Source organism: Falco naumanni, chromosome 3, assembly GCF_017639655.2.
Source record: "Falco naumanni isolate bFalNau1 chromosome 3, bFalNau1.pat, whole genome shotgun sequence".
Classification (NCBI taxonomy): Eukaryota; Metazoa; Chordata; class Aves; order Falconiformes; family Falconidae; genus Falco; species Falco naumanni.
Window position 1 is genome coordinate 11,022,249 of NC_054056.1, and position 22,536 is coordinate 11,044,784.

The window sequence follows — 22,536 nt, forward strand, 5'->3', positions numbered from 1 at the left end:
ATTTCTCAGATCAGCTCTTGAGAAAGAAGAACTGGAAATGACAAAAGGTCCTAGGCTTAGCATTTAACTTCAGTGAACCGTCTTGCTTTTGATGTTTCCTAAGAGCAGCCCAGATTTGTGACTATGCCGTGCTGTTTGTTTTGTGTGTTGCAGGTATTGTGACAGCCTTGACTTGGCCAGCTTCGCTCTTGACTGTTGCCAGTGTCATTGACAACCCCTGGGGAGTGTGTCTCCATCGGTCTGCTGAAGTAGGCAAACACCTAGCACATATCCTGCTCAGTCGACAGCAGGTAATTGGCTAGAAATTATCCAGAATAATGGCTGGAAGGGATTTGGCCCATGGAGATTTAAGTTTTATAGTCATGCTAGTAAATTATCAAGTGGCATCATTCCAAGGAGACAAAAATTAATAATAAATAGAAAAATGAAAGAATGCTACATGAAGGTGACCAGCATGTATCTTGTTCACTGGGGAAAAACAGGAAGTCCCAAGTGAATCAGAGAAATCCTGGTAAGATCCATTCCATTTAACCTAAAGCTTTTCTAAATGAAGCAGAAGAGATCCAGGTCACAAATGACAGATGGTGTGACCACGTCACAAAACAGCCAGGCCAACTCACCTAGTGGAAATCTGAGAATAGAAAGTAAAGACAGATTTAGATAAAGATAATGGAGAAGAGAATACAGAGAGTTAGAAATATTCACTGGTAATTAAGAGGTATTAGCAAAACAGCATAAGAGAAGACCGTGCAGCAGTAGATGCACCATGAGCCATGTTTTTGCCTCCAGAGAAGCAGAATGGGCTGGTACCTGAAAGAAGTGGCAGAAATTATTGACCTTCCCTGGGAAAGCTTGCAAAAGATGTTCTGCCCCGCAAAAGCCTGCTATTATTTGCTGGGCTATCACTGGCATGGAGAGAGACTGGTTTTTGCTGGCCACATGTTCGTCTCACAGGCACACTAGCCCTGCATCTATTATAGAGGAGCCCTATGGGAGCCACAGCCCCAGAGGTGCATGTCATAACAATATGAACAGCAGAGTAAAAACAAACTTGATTTCTCATAAAAATATAAACCCAGGAAAGGCAATTCTTTTATATAAGCCCTTTGTTTTGCTTGGGGGCATTTGTTACTGTCTTAAGCATTTGCTATTGTGAAAACACACATTCCAACGTGCTGGAGCATCTAAAACTAGTTAGCGTATGCCGAAGGAGTCCATTGCACACCTGCTCGCTGGTTAATACAAAGACCAGTTTTCATTGTTGTGGAGATTAGGCTCTCTTTGATCTTACAGAAAATCTTATTAGGCTATTCAAAGTAAAAGCTTACTCCACATCATTTTTTGTAACAGCTACACAGTGCTGCTGTCGTTCAGTCTTAAATCTAGAAGTGGTCAATATTTTTGTAGGACAGCTTCTTCTGTTTATTGAAACATTTCTAAGAAAATTTTGCTCCTTGAATTAGGCTTTCATTTGGAAATTTCAAAACAATGACAGGGGCTGTTTTGTTTCTGTTTGAAACGTCAGCTTTGTTGTAACTTCCGATTATTTAATTCTTTCCACTGATTTTCTGAATATCAAAAAATACAAAATACTCAGATATGGAGAATTCTCAGTGTTGAGCTGTGCGTAACTTTGAGGAGACACAACCCCTTTGAAATCAATCAAATCACTCAAATGTTTGAAAGATCATGCACAAGCATAAGCACTTTGTGGATCAGGGTCTCAGGGATCCTGCAGCCAGTCTCTCTAGGCCTAGAACAGTATTTGACGGCATTTTCTCCTTTCCTTCTTTCTTAGGGCAAGCGACCTGTTACACTGATTGGTTTCAGTCTAGGTGCAAGAGTCATTTACTTCTGCTTGCAAGAAATGGCTCAAGAAAAAGGTAAAATACACCTTCTAACTTTTTCCTCCTTTATTTTCCTTACTGCTGGTAGAGAAGTTTTTCTTCCAAGAGGAAGAGTTCTTCTGGAACAGAGCTTGGGTCTTTTAGGATAGGACAAAAACCTAAAAAAATGCTTTTGAAATGCATTTGGAGCCAAATTCTACTGTCATTTCCACCAGTTCAGTGGATTAAATCCACTGCCTTCACTTGAGGTTCTCTAGTGTGTCAGTTTGGTCTCCAGCCTGTAAACAACAACTTGACATTTTGTGACATTCGACTGCTAGATCAGTCTGTGAGCTGCCCACGCGCCACTGTGATCTTGGCAGAGGATGCTTTGCCTTTATTGGAAGCTCTCTGTAACTATTGTATCTGATTCCTTGAGTCCTCCCTTCCATTTAAGTCACTGAAATGCCACTGTCATCTGCTATTTTCATGGTAATTTTCCCCCAAAGTCAAGTATAAAACCATCTGTCAATTTATTACCCATTGTGGTTCTGTTTATTAATAGATTCTATTTTTAATTTAGAAAAAGAATAAAATCATGATGATCAGTTGATGTAAATTGCATCTTGGAGTTGAGTCAGTAGTGAGTGTGTTCGTGCAGCCTGCCTTCCCCCCTGCATAGCAATTTAATTCATTAACCATTTAGCCTTACGAAGAGTCACTAATAAATAAGGAGTTTTATAAAGGAAAATGTTCAATGAAGTCCAATAAGGTGGGAATAGAGTCAAGTGAGGACGAAGGAGGTCAGCATTTTTTCTGTCAGCAGCTGCGTACCAGAACTTCACTTCTGGTTTAAGATGGAAGTCCTCAAATACAGGAATTCTGTTCTCAAAGTAAATCTAATCAAATCCAGAATGATCCTAATGTAGTTATACTGAAGCCAGAACCCAGATTCTAAGCTGGCCCTAGATCTACTCTTTTTGTATCCTGAGCATGCCAGGGGCTGAGATATTTTCAGGGTTTTATTTAATGGTCTGCAGTCTTTCACTGGAATAACATGGGACCACAGCTAAGTAATACGTGAAAGGAAACCATTAGGGGTCTTCAAGGTTGGCTGCTATTCTAAAGAAATCTAAGTATCATAATTATGTATCGTAGCAGCTCCCCACTGTACACTAATTTTTCAGTTCCTTAATTGAATTATGAAAGCTGAGCTGTTTGCGAAATGAAAAGCAGCATGTTTAGTGCAGATTGCCAAGGCGTTCACATGCACATTCCAGTGCAAGCCACAGAAGGAATGGAGCTGGGACCTGGGACATCTGAGACTGATTTGGGTTTGGACTTGGATGTCTCACACAAAAGAAATACAAGGCCTAGTCATGCAGGCCTTTTGTATCCAGATGGCAGTGGCATTTCTGAGGACAAATAAATAATCATGATTATCCAGTGAAACACTATGGCAGAAACTCAAATTCTGTTAAAAAACCCCCACTCTTCTGCAAAGCAATTAAATAACCTTTGGGATACTTCATCAGAAATGAGTTTGGAAGCAAGAGCTTAGTAGGTTTCCAGAAAATGACATTATAGCAGAAGATGTAGTAATGACCCATCAGAGACAAGTTATTGCATGGGAAGATCATTGGTCTGATTTCTTCATCACAATTCCCATGCATTTTAGTAAATAAAAAGTGTAAACTAATGAAAACTGATAATGGCTGTTACCACCGGAACCTGAACCTTGAAACCAAACTGCGCACCACAGGAGTGAGGTATCGTACAGTATGTATTTGTCTGATACTGATCGCAGTGTCCTACAGAACTGCTTATGTGACCAGTATCGCCACTGGGTTATCATCTCTGCTGTGGTTAAGTATCAGGAATACGGCTGCCAGACTGTGGCGTGAAACACTGTCCCAGTGCTGCACCTGCACAACACCCAGAGAAATCTAAATTCCACCCCTGTTCTCTTTTCAGTGAGGTCTAACGTGATGAGATGCTTTCCTCTTTGCCCAGTGAGCTGTACCCTAAAGGCACAGCAAAGCACGGCTCCCAAGGACTTGTGGTGACCTCCGGGTCAGTTTGTATCTTCCACAACTTTTCTGGACAAATCATCTTACTAGTTTTTCATTTTTGGCCATCAGTAATTCCTTCCCCCCCCCCCCCCCCCCCATTTTCCTGCTTGTGCAGACTTTATTGTTCTTCATCATACAAAAAAACTTGCAAACTGCGAAATACATTTATCTAGAGTGTCAGCAAGTATGTCCGTGATCTGTTCTCAGGTTTCTGTCTCCCTCTGTCAACATTAAAAGAAAAAGAGTATTTTTCAGCCAAGGCTAAACATTTTTGTTCTGAGCAAGAAATAACCTGCACAAAGGACTGGAGAAACAAAAGCTTCCAATACCTTGCCCAAATGTTCAGGATCCTGATGAATTAGCCGTTTGTTTATTCAGTTGGCTCACACTGTGGCCATGGAATTTAGTACCTTGATTGGAACAAGCTCCCCATTTGCAAGGCTCTGGGTTTCGTTTTCATTGCCCATGATTATGGGAACAGGACTTTATTGCTCACAGATTACACTAACAAAACTGAATTGCTCTTTGCTGTTCTCAATTGGCGCAAAATTTGCTTTGCAATAAGAAATAATACCACCAGAGCTCTTTTGGGTTGTTGTCAGGTGCTGGAATTTACACTGCAGAGAAAGATGCAGGCACTGCACCCAGCTCCAAGTCGTTTACTGCTATCAGGGAAAGGAAACCAATTGATTTACATTTTAAAAATCTAGCCAGGCAGTGCCTCTCCGTCAAGACTTAATGTGGTATGCAGTCATTCTCACTTTCACTTCCCCGTAAACTTCAGCATATTATTTCACGAACTGCAAATGCCAGCCTGAGCACGGTTTAGCTCACATCTTGCAAACTCTGGTCTCCCACAGGTGGGGAGTATGGGAGTGCTATGCCCATGAGTCTCCCAGGATGTATGCTGCTGTGAATTTCATTTAACTGCTGTGGCATCAGGTGCTTGATCTCTCTTTACAAAGAGGATTTATGAACAGATATTAATATATCATTTAGAAGTTTAGGAAGATAGCAGAGCTGCCCAATATTTCTCATTCAGTCATTAATTCTACAGAAATTCCCCAGCTGCAGCTGTCTGATAAGAGGGGGAGATTTATTATGCTTAAAAGTCAACATTCCTTTTCCGTACATCATGCCCTGGGCATTCAGGTTGAAGTACCCTTCAAGAAAATCAAACCAGTTTGACAGATTATCACTTTGTGTTGGCAAATGCCTTATTGCTAGTTCCCAATCAATATTAAGAACTTGGGGGGTTTCTGTTGCATGTAGAGGTCATGTTTTTCATGAACTCAGCTCTAAGGACTGGTTGCAGGCAGAGTTTATCACGCTTAATATATGACATTTGCTCACTATATGGAGTGTCAGTCCCTTTTGCCTTTTTCAAAGCGTAATAGTTCAGCTCTGTGCTAAGCCAGGTCGATAGGTCTGTGGAAAGAACCTTCCCCAGGTTTGCTGCTTGAACTGCACCTTTCTGGACAGAGGCCAGGCCACTACTCCCTCTTGCCATCAGCCTAGTTCCTTTCACTGTCTCAGGTTCTTTAATTTTCACATTTACTGGCTCCAGCTGGAACTGCAGGCACTTACCATTTATGCAAAATTATATTTAAGATCCTCCCTTCCGTTGTTTCTATCTTTAAAATTTAAACCACAGAAATGATGATTTTTCTATAGTGCACGTCTGAACATACCCCTTCTTCTTTCTGATCCGTCTTCTAAATCTGAGCTGTTCTGCTTTCATCTTAATAGACTCTCAAGGGATCATTGAAGATGTGGTCTTACTGGGAGCTCCAGTGGAAGGAGAAGCCAAGTATTGGAAAGCAATCACAAAAGTGGTGTCGGGCAGGATCATAAACGGTTATTGCAGGTCTGTATGAGCTCAGTCCCCTGCTTCATTATCCTACTGTCACATTGAAAAGATACTGTACATTTTAAACATTTTGTCAGTGGATAATTGTTCAGCTGGTGAGTACATTGATTCAGCAGTGTCGTAGTCTCTTCCGTCCGGAGGTCTGTTGCCTGCATTAATTGGAGATGACAATCTTCAGGAGACACTTGAAGGCTGTTCTGCTTTTACAGTGGAGCCTGAGGTGCGCAGTGTGTAGGTTCTGTTCATACAATCGCAGTGTTGTATTGCTCTGGCAGCTTAAAGCTGGGTCAGTTTGGTTTTGTGCATCATTTGACATATTCTAAGGCCCCTTTAAATCTCAGCTTTATGTAAAGGACTATAAATACAGCTGTTAAGTTCACTGACAGTTAAAGAATGTGAATTCAAACCTATAAAAGCTTTGAGACACAGTTCACTAGGGGCTGCTTATAGGGAACAAGATGTAAAAATTGCAATGGAAGGGAAGGAGCTGAAGCAAATTGAAGATTTTTTACATCTAGAGTCAGTTTCTGGTCAAGATAGTCCATGTGAACAAAGGAAGTATAGCTGGAATAGCTGTAGCAATTAACTAAGGATGTGAAAGAATAGAAAGGTTACCTTGAAACCAAGTATCAGCCTTTTAAAACTGTGCAGACAACTGCTAGGAAGAATTGTGAGAGCTACTGGGCGAGAAGAGGGAGATTCAGAGGCACAAAACAACTGAAGCGATTTTATAAAAGCTATTAAGAATTCAAGTGACGGTTTCAAATCTAATGACTGTGTATTGGAAGATAATTGTGACAAGAACACTGCTTACCAGCACAATTAGAAGATGGGAAATTCAAATGAAGGAATGAAGCAGGGAAGACTAAGAGCATGGGCAAATAAATTGAGAAATAACCAGGCAAAGGTTAGCAAAGAACATGTAAATGCCAGTCAAGATAGCTTAGAAAGCCATGAGCCCTCAGGTCAAGGACAGTTGGAAATGCTGTTGGTACTTTACATATACAAATACAGAAGTATGCCTACATACAGACGTATAAGATGAGGAAGTATTGTATTCATGTGCATCTTAACACAGTATATTAATTTACAAAGAAGAATTAAATAAAAGAATTAAAAGCATTCAAGATTAAAACAACAAATTGTTAATCACATCTGGCAGTTAGGCTGAAAATTGTTGCTTTTGTCCTTTTTGGATCACAGGAGGTTTATGGATGCCAGATGTGCACACCAGTTTCAGTATTTCTTCACTTGACATAAGGAAAAAGCAATTGCTACCTCCTTGGGAGTGCTTCTGTGTTCCTCCAAGAAGCCATAAATGACAGCAATTGTTGCATATAACTGAATCTGCCCTGGCAAATATCATTCCTCCCTGTGTTATACAAAAATCAATTTCACTGTAAAAAGCTCAGTGTATTCATTTCCTATAATGAAAAAAAAAAAAAAACCAAAACAAAAACGAACAACAAAAACTTGTTATAGTTTCTAAGCCTGCATGTACTGTTGGAATAAAACAGTATGTGTGTTTGTACCTCTGTGTGTGCAGTAATTTGGTTAGTCTCTGCTTTGGCAAGCCCATGTCTTGAATGTTGAATGAAAAATGACACAGAAATTGTAGCTCGTTGCTCACAAATAGGAAGAAGCAGGTGAGGAGACTGTCAGGAAATATTCCACTATGCAGGTTCTCTGCTTTGCCCTCAGATGCTGAATTTGAGGGTTATGCAGTTAGCACGAGGGGCAGCTAGAGGAGGTAACTGAGAGATAGGGAGAATTTATGTGGGGATATTAGATGTGAGAGAAGGATTATACAAACGTTTTGTGGTGAGACCTCACCTGATTCTGATTTCTCTGGTCTCGTGCTTATACAAATTGTGGCCTCGTTCTGTCACTTGAGGAGTAACTCTATTTAGGTCAGATGAATTACATTGAATAGAATTCCTGCAAGATCAGATTTGGGCCTAATTTGTTGAGCTTCAGTCCACTGCAGCTTGTCTCCTTTGGCTTTGAAGTCTGAAAGGATATGGAGAGTGAAAGCCAGCTGTCAGAGCTGTCCCATCCAATTTCACAGCAGGGTTACAAATTCCTAGTGGGAAACCTTAACAAAATTAGTTAGACTCACTCAGCTTTTGAAAGAACCCATGCCTGAGTAGTGTGGATGTGTTGCAAAGACTTTGCAGAGCTCTGCATAGACTTAAGAATTCTAGGATAGACCATTTTGGAATGGACAGGAGCAGCCAGAAACAGCCACCTGTGCAGATGCACTTCACCTTCTGCCATCACAGAGTACAAGTACCACTCGCATCCAACTTAAATTTACTCTACAGAGTGTAGTGGTGTTCAGGTGCCCAGATTTTATGCTGTTGCTCAGTGCAGAAGAGGTTATGTATTTCCAAAGGACGCATCACCTTCTCTCATCATGCTATAGTCTGCCCTGAAGCTGTCACAGTGACTTATGGCAATACTTTACAGTGGGAACAAACTCTTCCTAGTTCTGTCATTGAACCCAGGTATTTATAGAGTACCTATAAATCAGGAGCAATCCGAGGAGCTTCACGGTCGATATTTATGTCAGCAACATTGGTATTGCAGGCCTCATCACGTTTACAACTGTCTACAGGCTGGAGAACTTCTGCCTATTAGTACATTAAAAAGATTAAATATGTGAATGTATTGCAATCTCTAAGCAAATACAGGAATAAACAGAAGGGGTCAGATTTTTAAACATGCGGCATGTAATGAGACTACACTCGTGAACGAGGATTAAATTGAGATTTACACTACTGTGTTCCAGATACCTGCCCTGAATGCGGCAACTGCTGCGATTCCTACATCAGACAAAGCTGCAGAGGTCTCAGTCCAGACATCGCTGTCCTTCCCTGCCCTTCTACCCTCCTCGTAGTCTGAGCAGACACATATTGCACGAGTTTGGCAACAGGATTTATTCACACTCTTCTTCTGCTCTGCTCCTAGGGGTGACTGGCTGCTGGGATTTGTATACAGAACCTCTTCTGTCCAGATCAACGTTGCAGGCCTCCAGCCAGTTGACTTGGATGACAGGAGGATGGTAAACATGGACCTTTCGTCTGTAGTAAGTAGCGCTTCTTATATCATCAGTTTTTGTCAGCTGCCCTTTGCTTGCAGCACTGTAACCTCACACTCATCGATTAGGAGAAGACAAGATACTGCGGAGAGCACCTCTGTGTACATGGTCCCTCTTTCCTTTCTTTGAGATAACTCTTATCTCAGACTTCACTATAGATTTTGTTGGCCCAGACAGCACTCAGTATTGAGCAAAATAATGAGAATTTTTCCTCTCTTGCTGGATATCTTTGGGGTTTTTTTGTTCTGAAATATCTCATACTGGAGACAGACAATGCCATTATTCTCTTGCTGTCTTGCAAGCCCCCAATCAGCAGGTAGGTAGGATCAGCAGCTGAGAAACATGGAGCTCAAACACCCAACTGTGGAACAGGTGCAACCTGCAATCTGGTCTTGGTGGAGTCTTCAACGCTGTTCAGGTTCATCCAGGGTCAAGTTCGTAGGCCTTGTACCTTGGTCCCCTGGGCTGCACTGACGCCGTGGTGCAGGAACTAGTCTGTAATTACAGAAGCTCTGTGATACCGCCGGCTGGTTTGCCAGGTCCTGGCCTGGGCTGCCGCCTTTTTGGAGTGGAGGTCTCGCGCAAGCAGGAAGCGATTCACCTGGTTGTCTCTAGGTATTTAGTTTCCTCAAAGCTATCTGGTGTCATTAATGATAAGCCACTATATCATAGGTCTAGCAGTATTCAACTCAATTACCTTAAGCAAACTAATAATCTTACTGCCTTATCTTTACTCATGAGCGAGCTCTTCCACAAAAAATCATGCGAATTTAGCGTGTGTATTAATTTCCACAGTAATCTTGGACATGCAATTTTGTTTCTATGTATCTTAGATCTTTTAATTCATTTTTCACTCTCTGCAAACTGGACTGAAGAGGCTCAGCCCAAAGCTGAGGATACTTCCATGGGCATTGTTCCTGCCATGACTCCTCCCAAATGTCCCCACAAGCTGGTAGCGATTGTCAACGTTGCTCTGCAGCCAAAGGCACTTTTAAGCGCTTTCAGATATTCTTGAGCACCAGCCCACTGAGCCTATAAATATGCAACTGTTACCAGCTCATTTCATTCATTATAACTGAGCTATGTACAGCTCCTGCCAGAAAACACAGGACTTAATGCTGTACAGATAAAATAGAGACTTTGCAGAACAAAATATAGGCTTCCCAGAAAGCAGTGGTATAGTAGAGGCTTTTAAGCATGGTCCAGTACTGTAGCTGTTCTTGTATCTTTGCATCTTACTGGGTTGTCGTGGACAGCATTTCCACATGCTCTTACATCTATTTTTTCACCATCCTCAGATGGTCGCCTGCGAGCAGCAGCATCTGTTGCTGGCGTGAAAAGCAAAATGGCCAAAGATGTTAAGCAGCGGTGGCATTAGGGTGACTTTTCCTGACAGTTCAGTCTGGTTTATTCTCCTCTTCTTGACTTCTCTTCAGAGACCCTCTTTCTGTTGACCTTCTGCTTCCTGCACTCTGAAACCCCCTGGAGTCCTGCAGACTTTATCCTGCCTGGCTCACAACAGCCTCTCCGCTTTTCCCCCAGAGGAGCAGTATTTACATTTCAGCTAAATGAATAATGCTTGCAGAGCTGCTATCTGCTAATCTCCTATTGTTGTACATCTGTATCCATGCTGCACGATGCCAACAGACAAATCCCAGTGCTGTTCTCATTTCAGAAAGAGCTGACACTTTCACTTGCTTAATCTTACTGCAAAGCATTGGGGGGAATAAAGAGCAACCCCCACAGGGGGAAAGACTATATTAAGTAGATGTCATTCTCTTGATCCATTTTCCAGACCGTGGAGCTTTATGAAAAGAAATACACTGCATTCTTGTGAACGTTTTACAAGTAAAAGGAGCAAGAACAGGGAAGGAAATATTCAGGGGCAATATTTTTTGAAGTGGCAAGAAAGCCAAGATGGATTTTGCTGCAAATATGGTGCAGTAGCATAACAGAAATACAGAAAGAGATATTTTCTATAATAGGGACCAGCTCCATCCCTGCAGATGCCCTTGCTGGAGGTCACCGTGAGTCTCCTGCCAGGAATAAGAAAGGACAAGCTGTGATAGAAGAATAAAGCATAGCTGATGCAATGGTGTTCAGCATGAAAATATTGTGGAAGCAGGCAGCCTCAGCATTTTAGGCATCTCCCAGTCCATCCATAGTGAAAACTGGACTGGAACCAAAGAGCTGGGTTGTCTTTGCTGTGGTAGCACCAGAATCCTCAAATGAGTGGAGGGCTAAGAGACCTCGGTATAAGCAGGAATTCACCTCCAAGGCATTTATTGCATGTCTCTCTTAATTAGTATGTTTTTTATCTGACTGTCAGTAAAACTGAGAGAAAAATGTCCTCCCACTCAGCAAATGCAGTTATAAAAGCCTTCCTAATGGTTACAATGGCACTGATTTATTCAGTAGATTTATTTGACAGCGCCTGTTACAGAGACCGAGGAAGTAATTGAGCTGTAGTGTATTAGATTGATTGCTGTTTGTTCAAATGGGATATTGTAGATTACATTTTGCATTAACATTTGAATATTGCAGAACTGCTCAGAGTCAGAACATAGGCAGAGCATTTTCATGGAGGCTCACAACTCAGGAATGGGTACTTAAGTTTCTCTGGGTGGTTTTACCACAGCAGAAACCAGGGATGAACTTGCAAGCTTAAGGGCAGTAGGAATGTGTGGCTGGAAGTCTAGTAGAGCATGGGTGGATCATGACAATTATTGCAGCAGTCAGTACTGTTCTCTTGTTAGTCCAATATGAAAACAGTCTTAAACAGCTTTAGACTACGATTAAGTTTTGCATTGACTTTAAGACTCCTTCCTTTCCTGTGCTTTCGATGGCAGCTGAATTCTCCTTTTCCTATTGTGGATGGCAGCTGCCTACCTGCTGCCAGTGCTCACAAATCCCTGTAAAGGCAACACGTGGCAACACCAACTGAGAGTAAACACCTGGCGTGCCAGAGCCGTGCTCTGTACAGCCCACAGACTACAGATACACTTTTTAATCTCTAGAGCAGTGATTGCAGTGGTACGGAGAATGCTGATACATTTCACAGCCATATTCTTCTCCTGCGGCATCTCTGCACAGTGGAAGGCAAAACAGCAGAGCTTCTTTTTAGAACAATCCGTATCACACAGCAGCACACTGTTGCTTTATCCCTCTGAGATCCCTCAGAAGCTTTTTACCTCTTCTTTTCTTTGCTGCTCTAAGTGAGCAGTGGGAAAGCCCTCTTTATGACAACGATTACAAACCAACCACAGAATCGTGTAAGTTGGAAAAGACCTTCAAGATCATCAAGTCCAACCATTAACCTGGCACTGCCAAGCCCACCACTAAACCATGTCACTAAGCACCACATCTCCACGTCTTTTAAATACCTCCAGGGATGGGAACTCCACCACTTCCCTGGGAAGCCTGTTCCAGTGCTTGACCACCCTTCTGGTGAAGAAATATTTCCTAATATCCAACCTAAACCTCCCCATGCGCAACTTTTCCTGAGTTCCAGCCAAAGCTCTCTGTTCAGCCAGGCTGGTCTTCCCCAACAGCTCATCTTTCGGCACATGGGGACAGCCTGCTCCTGTGCCTTCAGGATTTCCTTCTTGAAGGATGTCCTGAACCCCCTGGACCCTCAGGGCTGCCCCCCAGGGGACTCTGGCAACCAGACTCCTAAACAGGCCAAAGCCTGCCCTCCAGAAGTCCGAGGTGGCAGTTCTGCTGACCGCCCTCCTTACTTCAATGAGAATTTAAAACTCATTATTTCATGATCGCTGGGCCCCAGATGGCCTCCAACCATCGCATCACCCACCAGCCCCTCTCTGTTCGCAAACAACAGGTCCAGCAGGCACCTTCCCCAGTGGGCTCCCTCACCAGGAAGGTCCCTCCTGCACGCTCCAGGAACCTCCTGGACTGTGTCCTCCCTGCTGGACTCTATTTCCATCAGACTCCTGGTAAGTCAAAGTGCCCCACGAGAACAAGAGCTAGCGGTCATGAGATTTCTCCCAGCTGCTTACAGAGCATTTCATCTGCATCTTCACCCTGGTCGGGTGGTCTATAATAGACTCCCACCATGGTATCTGCATCGTCAGCCTTCCCCCCGATTCTTGCCCAGAAGCACTCGAGCCTTTCGACACCATCGTTAAGCTCTAGACTAACTCAGGAATAACTGATTTTTCTTTCCAAAAGCTGTCTTAGAGGAGGGGCCTGGTATTCCCATTATGAGGGAAGGCAAACAAATCCAAGGCAGTCTGGCCTTCAGCCAAGCAGGTACCCAGCATACATAAATACCGTAAGCAGATGAAAAGTCTGAATTTTGTGAAATCCAACTGATTTGGCACTTTTGTGACTTGGGCTTTTTTCCCCTAAATGCATCAAACTGTGTTTTGTTCCCCTGCATTCCCAAGACTTGCAGGAAAGAATTAATTGTCGTTACGAAATGTGGATTAATTAAGAACCCTGGGAAGTTCAAAAGGCAAAAGGTTGCCTATGTCTCATTACACCTTTGTTTCATTTGTTTCAAATGAGCAGTGCCACCTCCCATGGTGACAGGCATTAACAGGATCAGAAAAGCAAGAGTTAGGAGCAGAACTTGACTTCAGGCAGCGGCTCGAAGGAGCCCGGAGAGCCTGCTCTCACATCTGGGGACCTGCAAGCCTTTTTGGAAACAAGTCTATGTGTCTGCTTGGCTCTAAGGTCACAGGGATGATTTCTTCCTCTTCACGTGTCCCTACAACCCTGGAGTCATCAGTGGCTTAGTTTTCTGTGATCCTTCTTGCTGATGATTTGGGAATTCCAAGAATCACACATTGAATACATATTAAATAAATGTTTCCCTTTGGGATGCAAGCAGAGGGTGCTGGCAATATCAGTATGTTAGAACAGAGGAAGAAACTGGAAAAGCTTTTCCATAAAGTGCGTGCAAATGGACCCATTAATAACTTGCAGTTTGTTTTTGCTTTGTGGCAGAAAAAAAACTCAAAAGCCAATGTCCCTCCTTGCTTCAACACAGATGTATTGCTTCACCTTGGTGTACACTTTGGGAGGCTGGGGGTATTTAGCTGCTTCTGAGAGGCAGAGAGAACCGTTTTATAGCACTCCCTGAGCCTTTACTCCATAAGGCTGGTGCCAAAATTCACATACGTGCTGCCACTCTGAAGCAGTGTGGTGCCAGAACAGCATGGCCTTCCTGCAGATTTATAGAAGTAATTTTCCCATTTCCTCCATTGTGCGTGGAACATGTGGGTATCGTTTCATGGTGGACTTCCACAACATCTGTTTGAGTGTGTACAGTGTTCAGAGACCCCAACTACCCTGGGCAAAGCTGAATGGCTGGGACTGCACCCCTCGCCTTCAGAAAAGCTGAGATTAAGTGCCACATTGTAGAAAGATCCACAAGTAGTTTACATTTACATCTAATAAGTCCAACAAACGAAATTTGCTATTCCACTTGAGTAACCAGCAATGTTTTCATACCATGACATCTTTCTCCCATGGAGCCTAAGAATTTACATCACTTTTCACCTTTTATAGAGCTTCTTTTACATTGTATATATATCAGAGCACCTTGCATTTGGAAACAGGACTGCTCTTGCAAAGCCAGATGTTGCAGACTCATTCTTGACAGGTTTGCGGTGAACACATTTGTAGCTGTTGACTTTGCAAGCAGCTCACCTGATCACACAGACCCTACTCCAGCAAAACAGCCAGGAAAAGCAGTGGGAATTTTCCCTAAGTAGTGTTAATTACATTTGGTTCTGCAAGGGTGGCTACACAAAGCACGGTAAGGTGAATTAAGGATAGAGAATTCAGCTTTCTATCTCCTGTCTTATGTTGGAACACGATCGCTAATTCTGTATAATTTTTGTGTTCGGTTTTGAACTTTGTTCCTAACCTCTTCAGCTAACATGGAAAGAAAATTCAGCTGCAACATCCAATTAAAAGTGTTAATCAAGGGGAAGACTGACTTAGCTGACACATTGTGTACGTGAGGTTTTTCTCCTGTAGCACACTTTCAGCTAACGTGTTTGAGATCTCGCAATTACAACAGCACGTATTATTGATGTTAGCTGCCTGTAGCTGAAAACACCATGAGGCTTATCGCTGCCTGCCGCCCCAGCGACACTAGGGTGAGGTCAGGGCTTAAACTGGCTGCAGTCCCAGTGTGATGGATCTGTAGGAGATCACATTGCTAAGGAGAGATGTTGCACTGCTCCATAGCTTTGGAAATTTCCCAAATGCCCAAGACTTCTTGTCCAGACAGATTATTACCATCAACTCATAAGGGGTGAATAAGGTGAGAGCAGGTCATTGTCCCCAGAGACAGCAGGAATTCCCTTAGCTAACCAAAAACAATCTTGTTTTGTGGAGTTCGGCTGAGAAGTTGGTTTGAAAGCCACGAAGATGATAACATTTCAGCTGCCAAATCTTGTGTATTCCTGGAGCAAGATGGGGAGAGGGAGGGTGATCAGTCCCTTTTGGTGTTACAGAGGAGTCATCCTCCACTGCAGGCAGGTCCTGTTATATCATCCTGACTATGGAGACTGAATCTCATCTCAGTGTTTTCATCCGGACTCTTGAAAAATTCTCCATAATCCTGGCTTGATCAGTATAGCAGATATTTTGGATCACTAGTGGACTGCTGTAGTTTATAACATCAGATACATGGGTCCCCTAAGCTACTTCTAGGAACACTGCAGTTCAATACTTCAATCCAGTCTTCGTTTTGGGAGATCTCTTTTCTTCTGAGGCCAAGAGATGATGTTCAGATTACTCACCAGTGATAATTATATGCACAGTTGATGCTGGGCCTTTGAAAACATTCTTTATAGCATCTAATGTAAATAATTTGCACTTGGATTAGCACTGAAAAATAAGTATTTGATTATAGCCACCTTAAAAGTGAGTGGCATGTTTTGCAACTTTGATATAGCTGGAAAGACTCTCGAGTGTTCAGACACCAACCCGATAGCTAGAGAAAAGAACCAATTCCACTTCTGGTAGTTGTCAGAGCATCAGCAAAATAAAACCAGTCACCAGCAGCTGTGCAAACGGTTGAAAAATTCATGGCTCGGTGTGCGGAGCGTGTTACCTGTGAGCAGAAGGCCACCTGTGAAGGCACCTTTCCCTTGAAACTCTTTCAAGGGCTGTCTTATTGATCCAGAATTTATGAAGCTCCTTCTTCCTAACTTTATCCTGCCCGTCATCGCTGACATACAGCCGCTCTCCAGCTCGCCCCCTTAGGGCTTCAGGCTTCCCAAACTGATTTCCTCCATTTACTTCCTCTGTTTTCTTGTTGTATTCTGTGTTTCACTCCTCTCCATCAGTCCTCTTGGAATTGGTCAAGGTAAATCGAGAGTAAAGCTGGCAGAGTTTTTCAGCAGTGGACAAATCCAGCAAAAGAAAGCGTTCACTCAGAATTTTCAACACCGACATGTTCCCACAAAAAAAAACATATCAAAGTTTGATGGGAAAAGTCCTTGGAAAAAGTTACTGCGTTGGTGTGAAACTGCCTGAGTGCTGTCTGAGGGTAACATCCCTCAGTTATTGTCCTGGAGGTGAGAATGACTTGATCAATAAGTTGTGGCTGAAAGATGATTGCATGTAAAAATTACAGTCTTGCTCAAGACATATTGCTGTAATTGAAGGAGAACTTTTACCGGTCAAGTTAGTTGTTAAATGAGGAGAAAAATAAGAATCGAGCGACTTAGTCTATTCACAAAACTGTAATTGTGCGAAGGGCTGATTTAGAAGCAAAGCCTATTAGCTACAGCTGAATCATGCTCCAATCTTTATTCCGTCAGTTTTTCAGAGCAGAAATAGAAACATTAAAGAGGAATAATGCAAATGACATTGACAGTATTTTCAAAATAAATTCAGCTCTATAGAGTTTTCCTCAAATATGTTTTTATTAGCTTCTCCTCTGCTGGAAGCGAGAATCACTAATGCTCAGGATATACCTATAGTGCAACACAGATGCCAAATTCACACTTTTTAATAAATCCATTTGAATGACAGCTTCTGAATCAGTGGATGTGTTCACTGCCCTCACTTTTGAAAACATTGTTTCCTAAGAACCCAAACAGAAGAATTTTATTTCTATTTTAGCTTAATTCAGCCACAGCCTCTTTCCAGGTTTGTTTCATGTTCTTCTGGTTCTCGCTATGGGAATCTGCTCTGCCACTGGCTTTTGGCAGGTCCAGCCATATTCCCCAGCTTGGGCAGCGTAAGATCTTTGCCAGAAGCTCTCAGAAAACTGTGGAAAATAGATAGGACATTTTCCACCAGGCTTAATGCCCTCTATCATGCTGGATATACCCAGCACTCTGAATTAAGGCTTACGCTGACACATGGGAATAACTCTGAGCAGAGGAGCCTGCCAGCTTGGCAGGGATGACTGCATTTTGAGTGATAACCTGGCATAGCTTGAGAGTCCTATAATCAATCAGGCTTTGCCACCATCTGGAAGAGGACGGCTGCATGGCTTTGGAGGCAGTACCCAGAACTGAGGATTTTTTTGGAAAGGAAGAGTGGCATGTGAGTTTCTTCCCTTCTGTACCAATGCCACGTCAGAACTGGCTGTCAGTTTATTTCAGCGTGCAGGGTTGCGCTCCGGTTCTCCTCCTGAAAGACAAATTCACTGCCACTGTTGGGAACGGAGAGGAAACCCAAGAGTTGAACGGGCAATTGCAAGAGTTGCTGAGCTGGCTTTATTGAGATATGCCACCCGGAGGCAGTTTGCATTTCATTATGTGTGTACACAAAGTGTCTGGCACCATAGTGGGAAGAAAGCACTGCTGAAAAGTGAGGTGTGATGATTAGCTGAGCTTCAGAAACTGCAGCTCACTCTGTTAACTCTTTTCATCCAACACAAAATACCGTTTTCTATTAAAACAGACAGTATTTGCCAAAAGGGAATCCTGAAACTGCAGTGGCCTCCAAGATAGTCTTTACTGCTCCTGCTGAAATAACAAAGCTTTGGAGAGATATTTTAACTTGAGGGTATCTTCTTCCTGCACAATAAAGTTGCTTTTTGGATGTAATGGGCTCAAAACAAGTCAAAGAGGTGAAATTCTGAGCCATATTAATGACCTGCGCTCCTGTGACTTGCAGAGGGTACCTGTGCGTGCTCCACTCATGCTGCATGCCTCCTGTGCTCCTCAGGGATCCTCTGCAAATCCCTAGGATGTTTGGTCAAGGAGAGCAGGAGGAAGGCACAGCCCAGCTGCTCTGTCCTGTATCTCTCCCTGCAGGTGGCAGAGGCCAAGGGAACCCAGCTGAGCTCTGGCAAACTACGCAGCCCTGCAAAGCAAAGAGCTCCGCACGCTGTGCCAGGCTTTGGAGCCGGTGTGCACTCCTTGCCTTGGCTGCTTGGGATCAGCAGCGGAGCTCTTTTTGAAGGAAGCTGGACAGGATCTTACAACAGTTGGCTCTGGAGTAAGCAAAGACTTCTTCTGCCATATTGAGCAGAGTCCAAAAGAGCTGGATAGATCCTGCGTTGCTGCTCTATCCGTTCTTTTGCAACGCTGGGGAGAACCAACTGCAAAGGCAATTGAGCAGAGCCGTGGAGATTGCTCTGGCTGACCATGAATGGAGAGAGCTGCGTGGTAACTACAAATGGATTCCATTATCATCCTTTCTCAGACACGCTAATCGCTGTCCCCTGTCCCTCTCCAGCTAGAAGTGCTGTCGTTAACATGGGGAGCAGCATCTGCGCTGCAGAGCTCACAGCTCGCCTTGCTACAGTGGCCACCAGTGAGTTGGTTGCAGGCCCAGGGATGACATAATTTGTTTTCAAAGCTCCCATAAATTGAACTGTGTTTTTATGACACCATAACCAGAGCCACTTATTGCACCAAACAGAAAGACTTCTATTTGAATTTAATAGATGCAGCTGATAGGCTTAACGATATTTTGGATGCTTTTTGGGTGGATTTGAACTTGAAAACTTTTCCAAACTTACTGAACTGGCGCCTCCTTTCAGCTGCCCGATTGATCCAGCTGAGCGATGCTATCGCCTGTAGTTCTTTGGAGATCTTTTGGTGCCGTGCCATAGTCCTGCAGCAGAATTAGTGACACAGACGGCTGGCTTGTGTTTTCTAATGAGTCAAAGCAACCATAAAATCAGATATACCAGGGGAGAAGTCACCTAAGCACACTGATTTTCATTTCCTTGTAACAAGCAGAAACATATTTGCTTTGGTTACAAGAACACTTTTCTATTCCATTTATTCTTAAATGCTTCCTGCACTTTGTTCTGGAAAATATTAAAACAATTCTTTATTTCCCTGTAAAATTTTATTGTCCCTTACAGTGTTTTAGATGTTCCCATCCCATCTCCAGCACAGCCTACCAGTGAAGGAATTCAGCTTTGCAGATAAAAACAGGCTCTTGAGAGATGAAATTGCTGAATTTTCCCACCAGGCTGGCTTCACAGTGGCAAGGCAGTATGTTTGCTGTTCTTTTGCTGGTGGCTCGGTATTTAATATCACAATATAGCAGAGAAGGAGTCCTGCCTCCTCCTGTGCTGCTCAGGGCTTGCACTGGGCCAGCTTTGTGGGCTATCCTGGAAACAGCAGTGGGTTTCCTTTGAAGAGATGTCGTGGTGCTGGCAGACCTGCAGTAAGGGACAGACTTTCAGGAGGGTCAGCTTCTCTTTTAGCTGTGTGAGGAAAGGCTCAGCTCTTCAGAACTGCTCCTATCCAGCGTCTCTCAGCGATCGTGGTGCTCGAGGAAGAGGAGTTCCCCATGGGTTTAGTGGAAGCTGCTGGATACTGAAGCATTATGAAAATCTAGCCCTCAGGGTGGCAGAGGAAATTTGTTCTGTCTCATGACTAGGTGAGAGAAGAGGCTGAGAGATCCCCAGGTGGTGGCCAGGGCAGGCAGCTTGCAGTGACTGTAGAGGTTTCAGAATACAGCAAAGCAAGAGGCTTCAGCAACCCCTCCCAGTAAGTCCATTTCTTCCTTGTTTCTCTCTGCCTTGTCCAACGCTGCACTCATTTCTTTTTTAGCACCAAGCCTTCCCACTGTGTAGGGAGTTCATGCTTTTTCAGAGAACATGTACGCATCTTAACAGCCAGTCCATTAGCCCTTCAATGGTTATTTTAATTAACTAATCTGTTCAAAACACCAAGAGCCTGTTGAGCCATCTGGACTGATGAAAGTCACATATTGCATTACTAATGTGCTGATTAAATCCTTCATTTTGCTCCAAGTCCTAAGTGCCTCCAAACGTTACCACTCGAAAACTGTTTGAATTTTGCCCATGCAGGAAAGGAGGCTGGTGTTAGGGTTGGGGAAAGGTGCTGGTAACCCTGCTGGCCGCACAGCGAGGCAGGGTGCCCAGGCACCAGCCAGCCTGTGGGACTGAGCCGGCAGGGAGTGCAGCGGGGGGGCCGGGGCTGCTCTGCAAAGGGCTCTCACCGCCTCGTACGAGCAGCCAGCCCTTTCCTGGGGTGCTCCTACACGTGGCCGGGAAGCGGGAAACCCAGGGCTGTGGTGGTGGGTGTTCCCCGCTGTGGAAATTCCCTAATTACTAGTAAGGTTGGGGAAAATAGGAGGTGGTGTTACCTGAGACAGCTTTCTGGCGGGGTCAGGAAGGATGTAAAGTGTTAGAAATTGAATTTACCAAAGATGTTAAATATCTGAGGATGCAAATCAGAACCCTGAAGCTGTGCTGAAATCTGTAGGCTGGCTGGTGCATGCACCATCAAAATAGCCCCAGCTCAGCCTCCCCGCGCTTTTCCCCTCCACAGAGAAACCAGCTGGAAATCCACCTGGCGCTCACAAGCGCTTCCTCCCATCTCGGCTGTGAGCACAACAGCCAAGGAGCTCTGAAGGCTGCTCTCTGGCAGAACCTTTGCTGTCGCTGCCTCAGACGCTGGGTTTGCACAGGACCCCTGACACGGAAGGGACCTTCTGCCTTCCCAGCCAGGTAGCCTGCTGTGGATGACAACTGACAACCTGCGGAGGAGGTTTTCTCTCCCTCCTGTGCCCTGACTGGAAGGACGCATTCCAACGTCCCTCTCAGAAGGGTTTATCTTATCATGGAAATCACCTTACAATAAAAATGTGTGGGGTTTTTGCATGTGCTGTTGACTTTAATGTGGTTTATGAACCCATAACTCTCAGGCTCCCAGTTTTATATGGTGTGGGACAGATCAGTGCACCTTCCAGCCAAGAACCTTAACACGCTCGGTAGCTGCTGTGAGATTTAATGACTATATTCTACTTTAAATAAGATAATTTTTGCTTTTACAAGGCAGCTAAGGCACAGGAAGGACATGTAATTTAGCAGAGAACAAGGGGCTGAACTAAGACAAGTTGTCTCCTACCTGGGTGTCTCTCACTGTGGCACATCGCCTCCTCTCTTATTCTTGTGGCACCCAGAGTCTGGGGGTTTGTAACTCAGCAATGTTACAAACATTGTAACGATGTTACTGAGGAGAGGCAATGCAGCAGCCGCAGCCAGTTCAGGTTATTCAGTGGACAACCGCATTTTTCAGACCTCATTCTTCCAGCCTTTCAGAGCTAAACTCAAACCTCACAACAGTGCTGGCTCTGGAGATGAAGGACTTGATGGAGCTGGGCTTCCTGCAGCTTCCTCACTAACAGGACTCTTGTTGCTTGCAGGTAAACGGCCACCTGGACTATATGAAGCAAATGGACACGATCCTAAAAGCTGTGGGCATTAAAACCAAGGAGTGTTGTCCGGAAGAGAAGGGCAGCGGCAGCCTTTTCTCCCCTCCAGCCAAGAAATCACAGCGGGCAGCGGGCGGCGAGGCTCTGGAAGAGGAAAACACGGTGCGAGAGGAGGATGCGGCCGATGGTGAGGCTCTCCCGGCCGGCCGTGCTCAGCACCCTGATGCTCCCAGCTGTCTCGAGGGACAAGCCTCACTCCCCTGCCCAGACTGTTCGAACAGTGGGGACGGCAAGAAAGAGGCAGCAGACAAAGGAGCAAATTAGAGCTCTTTGTGTTAGGCAGAGATGCTCCGCCAGCGCTAAAACCGCTTTCAAAGCACCATCCTGTTGCAGCAGGATTCCCAAAGGAGCACTGGTGGAGCCGGCAGAGCTGTAGCTGCAGTTTGCAGACCCTCCCGAGAGCTTGGAGCGTGGCAGCGGCGTGTTGCTGCATCAAAGCTTCTGGAGCAGCCACCCACGGCATCTCCCATGGACAAGGAAGGGCTGGTTCCTGCCTGAATCAGCACTGCTCAGGAAGTGGCGGCACTTCCCTCCTCGCACAAACCGCGTTGGTTCTTGAGGGAAGCAGCTGTCACCGTTAGGGACTGTGTCTCTGCTATGTAACTCCTGGGAAAGCAGGTGGCTCTGCGGGTATTTTTAAGCATATCATGGAGAGGGGCTCATCACTAGGAAATTAAAACCATTTTTCCCGCAGTGGTTGATTGGGGTTTTGATTTCATGTGAGCAGGTGTGCTGCGGGCTCTGGCTGCCCGGCTATGTACATCTCAGCGTCCCCGCTGCGGCTCCGCTGACGGGGCAGGCGTGCGGCTCGGGCTGCCTGCCCTTCTTCCCCTCAGTCCTGTCAGAAACGTGCGTTGAGACCCTAGGTGAAAGACAGCAGAAGAAACAGAGCGGGCTTTTTATGATTTATTACTTTGTGAAATTTCCTCCCAGGCTTTGCAAGCCAGCAACCCACAAAGACTTTTGTTT

General features: G+C 44.4%; 1 protein-coding gene across 2 annotated transcripts in view; it reads left to right on the forward strand.

The window, feature by feature from the left end:
- TMCO4 (transmembrane and coiled-coil domains 4) overlaps window positions 1–22,260 on the forward strand; it is a 41,202-nt gene extending 18,942 nt beyond the window's left edge. For both annotated transcript variants that reach the window (XM_040588009.1, XM_040588010.1), the window contains exons 10-14: window positions 154–290; window positions 1,799–1,883; window positions 5,648–5,765; window positions 8,739–8,856; window positions 21,499–22,260. In XM_040588009.1, coding sequence (XP_040443943.1) covers window positions 154–290; window positions 1,799–1,883; window positions 5,648–5,765; window positions 8,739–8,856; window positions 21,499–21,831 — 791 coding nt within the window. In that variant the 3' untranslated portion in view covers window positions 21,832–22,260. The remainder of the gene's footprint in view (window positions 1–153; window positions 291–1,798; window positions 1,884–5,647; window positions 5,766–8,738; window positions 8,857–21,498) is intronic.
- The last annotated feature ends 276 nt before the right edge of the window (window positions 22,261–22,536 follow it).